Raw genomic sequence first — 19,469 nt, forward strand, 5'->3', positions numbered from 1 at the left:
AAGAGAGTGAGAAAACGATTTGGTCAAAAAATACAGTGGAATTAGAAAACTTTTGCTTTACATGACTAAGAGGCAAATCAAAAGTCAGTAAATTTTAAAACACAAAGATAAATCACCTGACCAAATATTCTAGTAAAGAGGGATCCATAAGTTAATTTGCACGCCCTTCTTGGTGTTTGAACATATTCATATTAACGGATATCGTCTCTCTCAGTTAGGACTTCTCAATGTGTGTTCAGATCATCAGGGGATCTTGTGAAAATGCAGGTTATGTTTAAATGGTTCCAGTGGGACCGGAGAATCTTCATTTCTAACAAGCTCCAATGATGCCATTGCTGCTGATCCATGGAAAACAAGCTGTCAGCTGGCTCTCTGGAGACTTGCTTTTTGGAGCCCAGCCATGATGTGACAAGGAAGCCCAGGCCACAGGGAGAAGCAACACGTGGCTGTGATAGTCAACAGTCTCAGCTAGATCCCAGCCAAGACTAGTATTGACCACTGGACATGTGAGCGAATGAGTCTTCAGAAGCTTCCAGCTCCTACTCTTTGAGTCTTTCAGTTAAGGCCCTAGACATCATGGTGCAGAAACAAACCATCCCTTTTGTGCCCTGCCTGAATTCCTATCAAGCAGAAACTGTAGTAATTGTGTCTTCACAAGCATACCTACAATTTTATCACTACCCCTATGACGGCATTATGGTTTTCGTGTATCTTAGCCATTTTTTTTCTTTGTGGGCCTCTTCCCGGCTTGGTCTCAGTTGTCTTTACATTTCGTGTTTCCAGGAACTCAGACTTTACTTTTAACAACCTACTTAGGGTGATTAGCCAAATCCTTACCAATTGAAAAAGACTAATAAAGATCCAGATATGTAAACCTTGGTTCCAACCTCATGTCCTAAACAACTCCTTCTTTCCTGGATCTCCCTGTGCCCGTAGTGGGTGTTACTTCTTTTGTTACCAAGACACATGTTCCTGGCTGCCTTAAAATAACATCTCATACACCTTAAAATTAGTATTCCAAAATTTATCTGTATACAGGGATTCTAGCATAAATCACCAAGTTTGGAAAACCCAAACTAGACATGGATTTCAAGATGAGACTACTTTTTTTTTCTCACATATTACCTGGGGGAAATACTCATATTTTATGCAAAAAATCAGAACGATATTCCCAACAGTGGGAGTTGGGCAGTTATATCATCAAGTTTGGAAAACCCTATCTAGATGTGGATTTCAAAATGAGACTATTTTGGTTATTCTCACATGTTACCTGGGGGAAAGATACTGCCTCATTTTTTGGGCAAACAATCAGAGTGATATTCCCAACAATGGGAGTCAGACAAAAAAGGACTGTATAAAGCCTATCACTAACCCTAGCAGAGGTTATTAATAATACAACTCCTGCCTTTGATAAAATACAGATTAGTTTTAGCTCAGTGGCCCAAGAAGAAATGGATAACGGCAATGCCTCAGATTTTTTTACCAGCTAATCATGGTGGGATCTGTGCTATTGGTAATACTTCTGGATGCACATAGATAAATAAAACAGGACAAGTGGAATAGGCTATATACTGGCTTAAGGAAAAGGCTACTTGGCTTTCCCAAGTGGATCCTTGGGTGCAGGGCACTTATTTTCAGATATTGGTTTGGGTTTCTGGGGACCTTTGCTCATAGATACCCTAATAGGAGCACTTGTTATCTTTTTAGTCATAATACTCATAATTTCCCTTATTCATTGTCTGGTCTCTTAACTCTTAAAGGGTGCTGTGTAGGCACTAAGCCAATAAGTGATACAACTGAGACTTCAGAAGCAATGATATTGAAATAATCCCTCAAAGACATGAAAAACCAAGTTACCAAGCTACGGGTAATTCATGAGACACAGAAAACAATTAACGGTAAATGAGAGACTACCAATTATCTTTGGTCTAGCCCTCATAACTGAGGGGATGACTATAAGAGAGGAATTGATAAATATAACTAAAAATAGCTCCTGAGTTTTCTCAGAACCAACATAAAAGTTAAATTCCCCAATCCCTACTACATGTTAGACCCCAAAGCCAACTAAGCCTCTAGTTAAAAATATTTGGCCCAATGAAAAGAAAAGCCTTCTTACACATAATCCACTACTATAAGATTAATGATCTCTGCTCCAATCAACAGAACCTAACTATCATCCTTCCTTCTGTTTATAAAAACTGCCTGCAAGCCTGTGGTGTTAAAGCTGTTTTTGTTCTTACAGGTGACTGGGTTTCCTTGCTGCAGCAATTTTGGTGTCCTGAAAATAACGCTGTAAAATGCAACTCAGCTTTGATCTGTCTTTCAACAGTGGTAATTTGTAATATACAAAGATTTTAAATTATGACAGTTCGCTAAATAAATCAGGGCCTACTTTATTTAAATACTTACTTTAATGAAATTACATAGATGTATTTTCCAGTGTTGAACCATCCATAATTCGTTGAGTCATCAATTAATTATAGCTGGATATGATTTACACTCCAAGTCTTAGCCACCAGTTTTATTGTTTTATATATACTTTAGGAATGAGACAACTGGTAAAAACTGTTCTATTCTGCTATTTTTCAGGTATCTTTGGTTGTTAGGATTCCGCTAACGCTGAGAAATTAGTTAATTTTAATCTTTATTTATGCTTTAGAATATTATTCATAAAAATAGACATTATGTATTCCTTTTATAGGTCTTCAGAATCAATAGCAAAATCTAATAGAATTTCCATGTGTAGATATTCGATGCCTGTTGATTTTTTCTTTGTTTATCGATTATGTGAAATGCAAAAGGTTATTGCACATTATTTAAACTATATACAATTCCTTGTGTTTTTCTGGGTATGTCTTAAAATATCCCTACAGTTTCTTGCAGTCTTTTTAAGTTTCTTGGTTTTTGTTTTTGTTTTTAATTTTTTTCTAGTGAAACTATCTTTTTCTATTTTTAATTCTGCTAGAAGTTAACTTACATTTTTGACATACTAATGCCTGCATTTTATAATTTTCTGTATCTTTTGCCACATATATTACTTTTTAGACTCTATTAATATTGACTTTTATAATTTCTTCTTGCTTCATTCTTCTTTCTCCTGGTTAAAATTTCTTTTGGGTTTGGGGGCATCATTCACAACCATTCTTAGAGATCAATTTGCAAAGTAACTATATGAGTCCATTGTATGAATCCTTTTATGTATCTATCTTTTTAGCATTGATGCAGAACTTCTCAATTCCAACTGCTTGCTTGAACTTAAGTTCGATCTTTTTGATAATTTAGTCAATAGGTTAATTCATTTTGAAACTTTTAGCATCTTCCAATTACAGATCTTTTTTTCTTTCTCTACCTCCTTCTTTCCTTCCTTTTTTCCTCCCTCCTTCCCTCTTTCCTTCCCTTTCTTCTTTTTTTCACTTTTTTACATAATATACTCATTGTGCTTCCATATTAACTCCGTCATCAGGAAAGAAGTCTCCCACTATCTGCGTTTTCTTTCTTTGTGTTGGCATTCTTCAAACTATTCATTATTCTTGATTGTATGCTCATTTTGATGGATGATACTTACTTTGATACCTCTGTTTACACAGAAATTAGAGTTGGAGTTGCAACCTGTTCAAATTGTGAGGTTGATCCATCTGTTTGTTCCTATTTTAAGTATTTCCTCTCAGTTGCTCTTGATTCTTTTGATATAGATGTGAAATACTGTTGCTGTTGCTGCTGTTCTCCTCTTCTGTACATTTTGTACTATTGGTTTTCTTTCTGTTATCAGCCTCAGAGCATAATCTCTTTAAATGATTTCATAGCTTCTGGATTTTCATGAGTCCTATTTGAGATTTCAAGAGATCTCCTTGTTCTCAGGTGTGAGTAGGTGCATATGTGTTATGTTTCTGCATGTATACTTTAAATTATGTTCATTAGCCTACTTATATTTATGATAATTTTAATGCTCATAGTCTCATATTTATTTATTCTATATTTACCATAAGTTTGTGGCTATGGAGTAAGACAAAGAGACTGTAGGTCTTCATCTTGAATGCAGAATCCCCATGGACTTTGAGCATTGTCTTTTAATATTTTGTGGAAATTATTAAGAATTTTAATTCCAGGTTATTTTTATGTGGTTTTCTTTTTTGCCTTACAGTATCCCTCTTATCTTTCTATAATCCTTTATAATATTATAAATTAATATTATATATTAAAATCACATTAAAAAATCACAATCTTATATCAACATCTATTTCTTTTTAGAAAATACATATAAGAGAAATCAAATTATAATAAATACCTTCACCAAATGTTTCTGTACATTGTTTTATCCCACTGGTACATTTTCCTTCCAGACAGAGCCACTGATTCTGTCCACATGGATGCCCATTCTGAATAAAAAAGTCTTCTTGACATGATGCAGATGATCCATTGCAATATTCAGCGAGATCACATTCATCAATGGCACTCCTACATTGTACTCCTTTTGCCTTATACTGATGGAGTGGAGTAAATGATATTAAATAAAGCAGAATGTGAAAATGTAAGCATTATAAAGAATGGTAATGTTACTTATGTGTATAAAATAAAAGCAAAATAGCTCTTACAACACAATTCTGGCAGCAGTCACCCGTTACGCAGTTTGAGTCAGCAGTCAATGTACATGTCTCCCTATTACAGCATCGTCCTTCTGGGGTATCACAAGTCTGAAAGGCAAATCAAATGCTCTGAAGTATCTTCCAGCTTTTATTTTCCTTGAATAGATATTTTAATGACAACATATTATATAACATACACATGGTCACTCAGCTTACATGTTAGCATGAAACAATAACAAAAATTAAGCCAATTATTCATTCATTTAACATTTACTGATTGCCTACTATGTGCTAGACCATGTGCCCTTTATATCCCTAGAGTTGATGTGGTTATAATGGTTGTAGAATTTTCTGAAGACCTGGATTCCACCATAACCAAGACATCGAGAATATCTCTAGCTTTTGTAGACAAAGAGATAGTTAAACATGATACATGAAATAAATAGAAGTTAGGATTTAACTTTCACTATAACTAACCATTTCATTCCAATGACTAGTTCTGACTCAACCTTTAAGAATCTACTATATTTTAATAAGTCTGTAATATTTATGGAGGTTTAATCAAATTTTAATTCTCTGATGATGAAGGGCTTGAAAATTGTATTATTTCTGAACATGACTGAAATGATCACTTTTATACCATTTACCCATATTTTATTATAACCTGCTTTATGCTATGACTCATTGAGGCCCAATAAATCTCATGTTTCAAAATGTATATTTTTAGGGCTAATAAAAGCAACAAATAAGAAAGGAGACTGTTGAAGAGAAAATGTTATTTACACAAACACACGAAGCATTTGGTATTTGAAATAGAGTTAATTAGGCAAAAATTCTAGCAAGTTACACAAAAGCAAATTATGGATTTCATTAGTCCTGGTATGACTTATAGCAATACATATCAAGATATTTGGGCACATTAAATTTGCAGTATTCTGCAGAGCTACTCTATCCAGAAAATGACTGCTGTTGCTTTCTATACGGGATTCCATAGGGGAAATTATATCACAGGGGTTTAGAACTCAATTATATGACATTTAATGGGCACTGAATTCAAGGGAGGAATATACCCAAGATTGGAAGAGTAGACATACGTCAATCCAATTATAGGATTATATGATCTTGAAAATTATCTCTATAATCTTCAAATCACTGAACCGACGTATCAATATACATTTGTTATAATCCCCATATGCCTTCCTAAGGCCTTTGTAAAATACTTAGTTTGATGAAGTAAAATGACAATGTAACAATATAAAAATTAGTAATTTTGATGTAATTTTGGTGTATGACATTCTTCCAATTTAGTACCAACCTGTGGAGTCCCACAGTCACATTGTTCTCCTTCTTCCACTACTGCATTACCACAAACGGCAATTTTGTAAGATGGATCTAAGCGTGGCTGATTTTGAAGACATTGGGACTTTGGCTTTGAAATAAAATGTGCAAAATCTTCCAGGCTGCAGTTACTAAACATCTTCACACCACTGAAATGACTAAAAATACATCATACTTCAAATTTTTTATGTAAGAGTTGTTTCTATAAACTGCTAAACCCTAAAATTAAGCTTTAGGATAGCATTCCACAATTTTTAAAAATACTCAATTTTGTTAGTCACACTTTAATCTTTTTGTGCATGGTAAGGCAAGTATGCAAGAATTTGTGTTAAATATAATTTATTACTAATAAATAACGAATCAATAAAATTCCCTTAGTTCTTACATAACACTCATTAATGACAGTGCTCTCTCATTTTACCTCCTACCTCACAAACTGCCCCATCTTTTGTTTCATTTGTTGCTTCTTCCTCCTTTTCTGACCTCTAAGTATTGGAATATCCCTAGATTTTAAAAAAAAGGGCTTTTCTCTTTATTTATTTATTTATTTATTTATTTTTTTGAGAAAAAGCTTGAAAGCTCAGATATTCCTTTCTGAATGCTCAGGTATTTCTCTCAAACTTTTTTCCTAAATTCCAGTTCCTTCAATATTTAATTTCTTGCTCAATGCTTTTTTAAAAGCCTATCACATAGGCATCTTAAATGTAAATTCTCTTGATTCCTGTCCCCCAAAACCTGCTCTTCATGAAGGATAACAGAGTGTTTTACTATGCAGATTCTGTAGTCAGTCGAATCACATGGGTTGCCATCTTGGCTCTGAAATTTACAAGTTGTTTGTTCTTGTGAAATATATTTAAATTTTATGTGTGTCAGTTTCCTCTTCTGTAACAGAAATAAAACTATTAATTATCTCATTAAGTTGTGGGAATTAATAAAATACATGCAATGCACTAAAAATTGTGCCTATCTTAGATTCTATGTTAATAATTCCACCCTCAAGAAAAGGAAACTCTGTCCAGTTGTCCAGAACAAAAATCCTAAGATAATCTATCTCACAAACCCCGCTTTCATGAAATTTTGTCAAATATGTCTTCTACTTATGCCCAGAATATATTCTCTATAACAACCACCTGTCCAGAGCCTTCCTGATCTCCCATACAGCTTAACGCAACAGCCTACTAACGGTCTCTGTGCTTCAAATCTTGCCCTATTACCATTCTTTTCTCAAAACTCCATCAAGTATGATCCTTAAAAAAAAAAAAAAAAGAAAAAGAAAACATCATGTTCTTTCTCAGCTTAAAACCACATAGGCTTTTTACCTCATTCAGAGTAAAATCTACTTTATCTATCCACCACTTTTTTCTCTGAGGTCATCTCTCCATCTGCCTCAGCTCACACTGCCACACTAAGGTGGCTTCTTTGCTGTCCCCTCCATTAGATATTTAGCTATTTCCTCTGCCCGGAAAGCTCTTTCTCAACATACATGCATGAATCACTCCTCTTATTTCATCTCCCTATTCAAAATTCACACACAGATAGTGTTTCTAAGCACAAATCTAAAATATCAGCCTTTTATAACTTTCTATTCTTTAGCAACCTTTCTTTTTGTCAAAAAATTTTTCATCTACTGGAATATGATTTGTTTACTGTCTTCTCCTGCTAGATTTTTATCTCCAGAAGAAGAAAGGACATTACAATTATTTGTTCATTAGTACAGAGTAAGAGTTCAATTATTTAAAAAATGAATGAATGCATAAATAAAACCATCTGTTATAATTAGTAAATGAATTGTTGTATAATTATTTTTATTATGAATAGTATTAACACTACCCTAAAAGACTATAATCCATGAAAATCTATTATTTGGTCATAGAGATAGTTCATATGAAATTACTGAAGTTTTAGGTAATAAACTTGACTTCAAACCTTAGTTGTTTGGATAATTACATGAAAATAACATTATTAACTTGAATACCATGGACAAACTAGGGATTTCTGAGAAAACTACCAATTTTGGTATTATTTCTTTTTGGTCACTGCTAGTTTGACATACCCTTCAGTTATATTAAAATACATAATGAATTCATTCTGCTTTGCCAGCAATTCAGATGGCATGCTTCTAAATACTATGAAAAAAAAGGAGAAAAAAACACTTTAATATCACTGAGAACCAGAAAATGCAACATATATTTACCATGTGTGAACTTGTTTACAGGGATACACCTTCTGGCAATAAAATTAATGTCATTAGAAAATAAAATATCAATCAAAATTCTGTCCAATTGGAGAACATATTTGAAGCTTGAAACTTCAAGTAGATTTGATAGTTCCAGTTTCTGTTTTCCCATTTTTTCTACTTCTATTTATACATTTCTACTTTTTCTATTTCTACATTTCTTAGCCTCCTATAAAGGTAGGAGAGGACATGTGCAAAGGTCAAAAAAAAAAAAAAAGAAAAAAAGGCTCAAAATGAAGCCTTAAGTGCAAGTCCTAAGATGTAACTGAGGCAGCTTTTGTATGCCCCAGTCTTATTGGTGACTACTAATTTTGGTTAATTGATATAGCTAAAATTTTCATCATCAGCTATGAGATAAGCTTGGACTGTGTAGATATGCAGTGTGAAATTATATTGGGAAGTGTCAATAATTCACAGACTGCTAACTTTGCAAAATAAAAATAAACTTCTCTTTAGTTTAAGCATTTATTAATTTGGGTTTCTGTAACTTCACCAAATCTAAACTCAAACTCAGTTCCAATAAATACACATCCCAATCAAAATATTACTTTATTAATCATATTATAAACACTAATTTCTTCACTTCAAATATTGCAGAGCATTGTCACAGGATTCCATAATCTCATAATGAGATAGAGAATGAAAACACGTAACATCCTTTCTTTAATCCACAAGCAAAACATGTGTTCAATATTTTGCATTTTTAGAAGAAACAACATTCATTAGAAATAAATTTTAAAGCCTGTATTTAAATATATCTTTGTAGAAGATATTAGAAGAGTCTTAATAACTGACTAAAACAGGAAAAAACAACACCTCAACACATACTTGCACATTCTGTTGTGAAATATGTTCAGCAGGCAGTAGAGAGAATCAACCAAAAATGGAAAACCAAAGAAGATAAAAACAGAAACGTTCATTAAATAAGTATCAATAAATTTTAAAAGGCGGAAACCAAAAACGTAAGTTTGGGACCAAAACAGATATTAAATTAGAAATACATTACAAAAAGATATCTAGAAAACCCACAAGTATTTGGAAATTAACTGACATACTTCTAAAATAACACATTAGACTAAGAAAGAATCACAAAGAAACTGAAAATATTTAAACTAAGTGATAATGAAACACAAAATATTATTAGTGGCATACAACTGAAGCTGTGGTTTATAGCTTTAAAGCCTTAAATTAAAAAGAAGGGAGACTAACAATCAGTCATCCACATTAAAAATCTTAGAAAAAGAGGACCAACTTAATGCCAAAATAAGTACAAATAATAAAAACAAAAAAGCACCAGAGAAGAAATAGAAGCAGCAAGAAAGATTCAATAAAAATTTACTGTGGTTGGTTGAAAAAAGTCAATTAATTTGATAAAACCTAATTTACAATGAATAAGAAAAAAAGAAAAGAGTAAACACAAATTATCAAGATTAGGAATAAAAGTGGGTAACTCATTGACAAGCCCACTGACTTTAAAAGATTATAAACAACTGCATGATGATAAATCAATCAGGTTAGATGAAATGAACAAATTCTTTGATACACATAGGACTTATCCCATGAAGGCAAGATTATTTCACCTATTGAAAAATCCATAAATATAATTCAACATACCATAGAATAGAAGATATAAAAACACATCATGATCTCAATATGTAACCAAATCTATTCATGATGAAAATTCTGACAAACAAGGAAAACAGGAACTTTCTCAATCTGCCTGAAAGCCACTCCAAAAATCCTTCACTAAACCTATTAAAGGTGAAAGATTAAAGGCTTTGCCCTAAAATCAGAAGCACAGCAAAGACAACTACAATTTCAACTTTTATATTACATTGTATTGGAGATATCGACCATTGTAATAAAGTAAAAACATAGAAAAAAAAATATAAAGATTGAAAAGGAATATGTGAGAATGCATTTACAATATATTATTATATATGTAAAAAATACTAATAAAGCTAAATTAAAAGACCCAAGAACTAATAAGTGAATTAAGCAAAGCTGCAGGATACAAGCTCAATATAAAATAATCAACCACATGTCTATATACTTGCCATAAACAACTGGAAATTTAATTCAAGCCACTATACCCTTTAAATTCTTAAGGATATACTAAAATACATATTTTGGCAAACCTCACACCAAAAAGAATAATCATTGCTGAAAGAAATGAAAGAAAAGCCTAAATAAAGGGAAAGGTGTACCATGCTCATGGATTGTAAGACACAATACTGTTAAAATGTTGATTCTCCAAAAATTGGTCTATAAATCCACAACAAAATGCACCAGTTTTTTTTTTTTTTTTCAGAAATTGTCAACCTGATTCTAACATGGATAGAGAAATGCAAAGTATGTTTGAAATATAAAATAATTTTTAGAAATAAAAACAAATTTAGTAAGCTTACACTACATTATTTCAAGACACTCTCTAGAGCTACAGTAATCAAGGCATTGTGCTACAGGCATACAGAGAGTTAAATAGATCAAGGTAACAAAATAGGTAATCCAGAAATGGAAGATTGATTTTGGCAAAGTTGCTAATGAAATTCTATGGGGAAAAGATAGTCTTTTAAAAAATGGGTGTGAAAAAGTTGGATATCCATACGGAAAACAAAAAAATTAACCTCATATTTGAACTTTCACAATAACTACAAATTTTACTTGAAATGGACTACAACATCAAAGTAAAAGCAAATCTATTCTTATCTAGGTCACAGAAAGCACTAAATACATGTAAAATTAAATAAATCAATAGGACTTTATCAAATCTAAATCTTCTTTTCAAAGATATCATTAAGAAAGAACAAAAGTTGTTTCTGCAATATATATTTCTTACATAGGGCTTTCATTCAGAATATATAAAAATATTAAAACTCAATAAGAGGATATATGACCTAATAAAGAGACAAATTATTTCAACAGACACCTCACAAAAGAAGCTATACAAATGGCCAATTAATGTAAGAGATGTTCAAAACCATTATTATTAAATGTAACTCAAATTTAAAACTATAATAAGTTGATACAAACCAACCAGAATGGCTGAAAAGATTAAAAGTCCACGTTTTTCTGCAGGTAAACTCACTGCCCTCCCCACAACGTGGGACATGACTCCAGGGGTGTAAATCTCCTTGGCAATGAGGGACATGACTCCTTGGGATGAGCCTGGCCCTGGCATCATGGGATTGAGAAAGTCTTCTTGACCAAAAGGGGGAAGAGAAATGAAACAAAATCAAGTTTCAGTGGCTAAGGGATTTCAAATCGAGTTGAGAGGTCAATCTGGAGGTTATTCTTATAAATTATAAGAATAATTTCAGTTTTTCAGTTTTTAGTGAATTAGAATAGCTAGAAGGAAATACCTGAAACTGTTGAACTGTAATCCAGTAAACTTGATTCTTGAAGATGATTGTGTAACTATATAGCTTTTACTGTGTGACTGCGTAATTGTGAAAACCCTGTGACTGCCACTCCCTTTATCCAGTGTAAGGACAAATAAGAAAATAAGGACAATAAATAAATAAATAATAGGGGGAGGGTGTGATAAGAGCTATGGGATGTTTTGGGTTTTCTTTTCTTTTTCTTTTTATTCTTCTGTTTTTGTTTTGGTTTTTTTTGAGTAGTTAGTGAAACTGTTCAAAAATTGATTGTGGTGATGAATGCGCAACTATGTAATATACCATGAATCACTGATTGTACACTGTGCATGATTATCTGGTATGTGAATATATCTCAATAAAATTGCATTTAAAAAATTCATGTTTTGCTGGAGATGTGGAATAACATATAATGTTATACATATGCTTGTGAATGTGTAAAACGGTGCAAACGTTTTAGAAAACAATTTGGCTTACTTAAAATTAAACATGTTCTTACAATATGACCCAACAATTCCTTTTCTAGGTTTATACTCAAGGGAAACAAGGCATATGCCCACAAACAAAACAAAACAAAAAAGACCATAAACAACAAAACAAAACAAATAAAACAAAACTTGTTCCAGAATAAATATAAGCAGCCAAAAACAACTTAAATATCTATCAATAGAATAAATATATTACGGTATAATTATACTGTGAATTACTATTAAGAAACAAAAAGGAATGAAATAGTATTATTTGCCGTGACACTGACAAATTTCAAAAACATCATTTTGAGAGAAAGAAGCCAGTCATAGAAGAATATACACTCTAAGATCACATTTATGCAAAATTCTAAAACAAACAAAAATAATATGTAGTAACTGAAAGTAGATTAGAGAAGGATTGACTGCAGAAGACATGAGAGAACTTTTTTGGTGCTGTGGAAATATTCTATGCCTTGACTGGATTGGTTGTAAATAAACAAAAGGAAGAAGAAGGAGAGATAAAAAATAATTGTAGTGTAAATAATTAGTACACAATGTATATTGAGAAGTCAGAACTTTGAATTTATTAATAACAAGGCCAAGTCAAAAATGGTCATTATAATTTAAATGTATAAATTAATGAAATGAAAACTAGAAATACATCTATTAAAATTTGAAAAAGATAGGAAAGAGATTTTGAATATGCAGTAAGAAAGCTAAATTTATCTTTCTATGAGTGGAGGGGGTCAGAAATATAACATCTTATCTTAGTAAATAAAGAAAACATACAAGAATATGATTAACATTTATGGATATAATTATCATGAGTTCCAGAAGCAAAGTCCGTAAAATAAATATCTCTAGAAAGTGGGACTGAAGGCAGGGGGTGATTATCACTGCCTTTCTGAGATGACTGATTTGAAACTTCAAATTTTGTGAATATTATATTTTATAAATAAAAAAATATATTAATGTACAGTTCTCATTGCTAAAATGATTAACTGTGCAAAGAACACAAATACCAAAAAGAACAATATTCCAGAATATTTAGGAAGTAAAAATGATTTTTTGTTGTTGTGGAGTCGACTCAGTAAGATTGAGACAAGAATTAATGAATTGCTGACTCATAATTGTGGGAATAAAGATTGTATGCAGATCTCAAAATGATAAAATGTTCCCCTTACAATCACTAACTTAAGAAACTGCATAAGAAACTCTAAAAATATCCTTTGGTTGTGATATGAATGAATTATTATAGTCTTGTAATCAGATTTAATTACAAAAATAAGGCCAATGTATTTACACCTAACAGTTTATTTAAAAAAAATAAAGAGGAAACAGATGGATTTTGAGGGAATCTAACCACGATGGAAAAAATTATCGGCCTCAAAACAAAAGAACCTGCTTTCAAAATTGAGCAGAGAAAACCTTGACAATATTTAGGAGGAGGTAGAGGGAACAAAGTGCTGTTTATGTTTATAATATGCTTCAAATACTTTCTATTACTGTTTCACTATTATAACTATTATAACAATTACAATCAGCACCATAAGCAATGTATCAGCATCATCACTGTAGAAGTCTACATTGTGGTCAGTGATAGATAAAATTTAATAAATACTGTCCAACATATTAGTATTATTAAGTATATAAAATATCATCTGTCTTTGTTTAGATTAACCAGAAAAAAAGCCAAAGGCTTGAGTTGGATTGCAGGAAAATTCTTTGGGAAGTGATATTAGGAAGTAGGAGTAAGGGGGTGTGGATAAAGAAAGAATTATATAAAGTACTGAACAAAACTGTCTGTAAATAGTCGAAAGCTGGTGATTCTTTTGTGATTGAAGGTTGCCTCTGTGTAGGGAGTGACTACCCTTCATTTTCAGGCCTGTTTTACAGGTGGCCTTAGGGAAAAAGCTGGGTGACATTTACGGTTATCATAATGTTGGCCAGATTGTTTAGTGCCTCTTTTGAGGTGGATGTTTCCTGATGGCTTGAACTTGAAATACAGAGATCTGCATATCTTATGCTCGCTGTCTGAATCAATTCACATGCCTCTTCCCCACACTTCCTTGTCTCTAAATTTTCAATCTTTCAGCTTCCAGACCCTTGACAAATAGCTAAATCACTTGCTGCTCTCCAGGAATCTATATAGATTCCAATCTCTGGCTACGTCTCCCATACAAGGTGGAAAATCAAATGTACTGCTTGCAACTCTGCTATTGGGACACTTAACATTCACCACTGCCCTTTAGGTCTAACTCTAATTGGGCTATAGTATGGCAACAGTGATTATATATATATATATATATTCCAACTACCACATTGAGCAGACCCATTCTTGAAACAAAAACCTCCATGAGGCCACTGGTGTGAACAGATTTAGAAATACTAGTGCAACAGAGGCAGGTGACATGGGGGTTTGAGATCCCTGTTCATGCTACTTATCTGTGCTATGTGGATCTTCTCTATGCCCCCAGATATACTACTTTGATCACTGGATAGATTTCTACTGTGTCCACCTGATCTTACGATTCTGTGATCTGAAAATACCCAAATTATGTTGAAAATAGTCACCTATTATTTCATAGTCACTTGCTCAACTCTACAAGGGCACAGTATCCCATCAGGAACTGCAACAGAACTGTAGGGGCACGCCCTGTAATCTCCTATAGATACTTGCCAGAGATTCCACGATGTAACCTAAGCTACCAGGAATATCTCGTTTCATCTTTATCTTAACGTCAGAGGGACTAAAAGATAGGCATCTTGCACCACAGCCTAGGCATGCTACACTGCCCTCTCTTTACATCGTGTCCTGCCGACGGTGGCTGTTGTTGCTTTCAGATCATTTATCGATCCAGTTCCACAACTGTTTGGTAAAGTTGTGCTTTCTAAAGGCACTTCTCACACAAATATTTTAGTACAGGCTCCCCTGAAACAGCCTGAGATAAGGACTTGAATGGAAGTATTTTAAGAAGTGATTATAGAAGCAGGAGTAAGAGAAATGGAGAGAGTGCAATATTTTCCAGGTTGCTGCTGTCGGCAACGGGGCTTGATTCTCCAAGACAACTGAGAAGCACACGGAATTCCTCCCAGAATTGGCCACCAGAAGGATTACAGACCAGGGCTCCAGTCCCTAAATCCACTGACTTGGGTCTTATATAAAATCCCATCGTGTACTCTAAGAATATGATGATCATAGCAAACAAACTGACTAGATGTTTGAGGCATGATAAGTACTGATAATGATAAGTACACTGCAAACAAAAAAACAAAAAAGCAAAAAAAACGATTCATTTTTGAATGATAGCACTGCTGAAATCAGTACGTGTTAACAAGTCAGGCTGAGCCAGTGCAGGATGGAGAAGGTTCATACAACCCAAGCCATATGAATCATTCATTCTTGTACAGTGATGTACAGTGATCATAAGCCAATATTTGGCCTTTATCAAGTCATGCATTAAGTTTTAAAATAAGGCAAGCATGCATGTCAGCAAATGTAGGGTTAGTACACATATTAGAAAGCAAATGTGACATTTGATTACAAGAAATATTGAGATAGTTAATGAGGCATGGACATTGGGGTATATATATATATATTTTGATCTGGGGGTCACTTGTCGCAGCTGATATTTTTTCATTATTAGTTATTTTAGCAGCTTAGATTGCTTTATTAAGCTAAATACACCAAAATTATCTCCATATGAATTATATATATATAAAGCACAAAAAATAAAATTTCTTACATTGCTTCTGGGTTCATTAGGCAGACAGTTCCTGAGCAATGACATTTGTTCAGGTCATCATAAGTTATCCCCATACTGAGACTCAGTAATTGAGCTAGAATAACTGCAAGTGATTCCAGGCTCATGGTTCTGGGATGCTAGAAAAGAAAAAAAACACAGATGTATATGCACACATTTTGGTAGGTAACTTATTTACTTGGAGACTAATGTGATTGTTTAAAAAAAAAGGATGTGATAAAATGCGACAGAAGCATCTAACATGTCATCTATAGAAGTGCCATTCATGTTACAGATATCTTTATCAATATAAAAAATACATGAGAAATTATATCTTAAATTTTATAAAAAATCTAAATGGATGACTCCTTTGGTGGCATAAGACCAAGAAAAAAATTTGCCAATGTAACCTGTTAACTTTATATAAGAATGGTTATGGTCATATTTGTACTCATAAAAACAAAATTTTTTTAAAATTTTTAAAAATACATACATACAGGAGTGCTAGCTGTCAAATTATGAACAGATTGTGTTCATTTATAATTCAATTTTTAAGACAACTTTATTTTTATATAAATGTTCCATAAATGCTCTTAAACTTGTAAATTATTTCATTAAATCAATTTATATTAGGGGAATAATGACTGAAAATAAGAATGCTGATTTTCCACAACTCTTTAAACTTTATTTTCAAAACTTGAATACCTACCTTTATCACTTATCATTTTGTAACAGTAAGATGCTTATACAGCACATTTTGACCACACCAAAATATTGAAAAATATCTACAAATGATGTTACCCTGCAAAATATACCTAATAATATTCTGATGAATATACTGCAAGATATGTTTCTAGGAATACATTTGGCTACTTTCTGTCTACCTCTCTAAATTAAGTTTCCATCATTTTCCATTCTATTCTTTAGCCCAGGAGGATTACATGAGTGTATTATGTCAAAGGCCTTCTTTTCCCTCTGGTTTAGCCTTAGTTGAGTCCAATGGGGAGGAGAGGGTGGGACGACAGCAAGCGCAAGACTAAAGTTTACGACCGTTACTTACAGGGTGCCTATATCTGGCTGTACCCTTGGAAATCTAGCTGCTGCTTGTGATCATTGTAACACGACTCTGTCCTTTCTTTTCAAGCCTGAGGTTGGCAATCAAATTTATTTTTAGCCCTGAGGTGACTGCATTGTCCTCACACCTTCCATACATAAGGAAAAATGATCCTTTTTTCAAATCACCACATTTTAATGTACCATCTGCTTTCCGTTGGGATTTTTGCTAATACTGCATGTATATGCACAAAAGGAAAGAGGAAAAGAGGGAGAGGAGGGAGAGAACAGCCAATTTTATGGAAAGAAAAGGAAGAATTCTGCTAAATTTCAAGAGTTTAAACAGGATATTAATTTGGCTGTAGTTATTTTAGACTATGTTATTTTTCAGGATATTGTAGAAAATGCCTGATCATCAATCACTGTATTTTTAAAATAATCTCTCTCTCATTTACTCTGTTTTAATTTGCTAGACTGCTGAAAGCAATATATACCACAAAATGGACTGGCTTTTAGCAGTGGGAATTTATTAGTTTCCAAGCTTACAGTTTTGAGGCTGCGAAAATGTCCAAATCAAGGTTTCATCAAGAGGATGCTTTCGTCCAGAAGACTGGCTGCTGGCGATGCTGGACTCCTCTGTCACATGTCAAGGCACATGGCGGCATCTCCAGGTCTCTCCCTTCTCCTCTGGGTTTCCTTGCTTTCAGCTTCTAGTTCTGTGGCTTTCACTTTGTCTGAATTTCATTCTCTCATAAAGGGCTCCACCCTGGGCCACACCTTAACCGAAGTAACCTCATGAAACCTACTTATACTCCCAAGAATGGATTAGCTTTAAGAACATGATTTTTGGGGGTACATACAGCTAGCCAAGATGCAACTAACAGCATCCAAAAATCTTCTCTTTAGGCATCATATAAAAGCAGATGTTTCCCTCATACGCAATTGCTCCTTTATTCTCTGTCTTCTTATGAGTGTTTATTTTCTGGTCTTTCCTCTCACTGTATGATATGTTCAAAGAACTGGTTCTGTTTTTGAGATGACTTTTCTTTACATTCTCTCTGTAATATTCTCACTTTTGGACTAGTATGAAAAACCCCAAAAATTTATGAACCGTAGTGTGAGAATTTTCTATAGTACTTTGTTACGGTTATCTCTGTTTCAGAAAAGCAAAAATATATTAAGCATATAATTATATATAGCATATAATTTTTTTCTTTTCAATTTTTGGGATAAATTACCCCAAGTTTCTTTGGTGAATACCTGCTTAGAACAATAGTTTTCAAATAATAGTAATAGCGGCTAGAATTTATTAAGGCTTCTTATATGCCAATCACTAGGCTGAGAAATTTACAGGACAAGTAGGTATTAGCTGGGGCTTCCTTTGTAGTGTAATATATGATTACTTTCTATAAAGGTACCTGCCATGTATGTTTTGATAAAACACCTATTCTCTAATTTTAGGACTCAAGATTCCACGTATGTCTTTTAGATAAAGTGTGTCAATACCGCTCAAATTCATTAATGATCCAAATATGATTATTCCTGCTAATAGTTCTTTCAGTTTTTTTTATATTTTGAGGGTATGCATTGAGGTACATATGGCTTCAGAATTATAAAATGCTAGTAAAATGTTGTCCCATCATTGGTAATGAATCACTTAAAACTTATATTGATTTTTGCCTTGAAGAATATTTCACTGCTTTATATTGCTTTTGCTGCATACATTTTCCTTTCGTTGATATTTCTGGTTCTTTTCAATTTGTAAAGAGAAAAGCAATCAATTAATTTTGTCTTTAACAGTTGAACTTAAAAGATTTTTTATCTATTTTGATTATTCCTCATTTGGAATTAAACATAAAATTTTATATTGTATGGTGATTGTCACGTCTTTACAATAACTTTATTGTAAAGTTATGAGAAGTACACAAATCTTAAGTGCCTCAAGGCAGATTTTATGTATATATGTGTGTGTGTGCATGTGTGTATGTGTGTGTGTATGTGTGTGTGTTTAAGATGCACACATACCTACATATTACTTCTCTAGTCAAGATACAGAACATTTCTGTCACTTCCTGATGTCTTCTCTGGCAAGTTTCCAGGCACTTCATCCCACAAACCTTTACCTCTGCTCTGACATTTAACCTCATTCTTTAGTTTTGCCTCTAGTTTTTTAACTTCATACAAATGGCATTATGGAGCATATATTACTTTTGTTTCTCATCTCTTTTGCTCAACATACAGTTTTTGAGAGTCATCAATGTTGACTATAACAGTATTTCTCTTTATAGCTACGTGGAAGTATATTATACAAATATGCCAAAAAATGTCATGGATAGGAAGACACGGTATCACTAAGTGTCAATCTCCCATAAATTGATCTAAGGATTCAATTCAAAACCAATTAAAATCCAAGCAGTTTTTGTTGAAAGTGACAAGCCAATTCTAAAATGTACATGGAAATGCTAAGGACTCAGAATATCAAAACTGGTCTTGAAGAAAAGAGGAGTAGGATTTGAACTATCGTTTTTGATGATTTGCTATAACCTGCTATCATTAAGGCAATGTGTTGGTGGAAGGAGTAAACAACGAACAATGAACATAATGGTCCAGAAAGAGACCCTAATTATGATCATCTGTTTATAACAAAGGCACCACTGTACTTCTGTGGA

General features: G+C 33.1%; 1 protein-coding gene across 1 annotated transcript in view; it reads right to left on the reverse strand.

The window, feature by feature from the left end:
* The window catches only part of ADAM2 (ADAM metallopeptidase domain 2), a 149,942-nt gene that overhangs the window by 56,839 nt on the left and 73,634 nt on the right, over nucleotides 1–19,469 (reverse strand). The window contains exons 11-14 of the mRNA XM_037812774.1: nucleotides 15,751–15,887; nucleotides 5,899–6,079; nucleotides 4,593–4,691; nucleotides 4,286–4,481 (exon numbers count right to left, since the gene is read on the reverse strand). Of these exons, the coding sequence (XP_037668702.1) occupies nucleotides 4,286–4,481; nucleotides 4,593–4,691; nucleotides 5,899–6,079; nucleotides 15,751–15,887 (613 nt within the window). The remainder of the gene's footprint in view (nucleotides 1–4,285; nucleotides 4,482–4,592; nucleotides 4,692–5,898; nucleotides 6,080–15,750; nucleotides 15,888–19,469) is intronic.

This window comes from Choloepus didactylus, chromosome 20 (genome assembly GCF_015220235.1).
Source record: "Choloepus didactylus isolate mChoDid1 chromosome 20, mChoDid1.pri, whole genome shotgun sequence".
Taxonomy (NCBI): domain Eukaryota; kingdom Metazoa; phylum Chordata; class Mammalia; order Pilosa; family Megalonychidae; genus Choloepus; species Choloepus didactylus.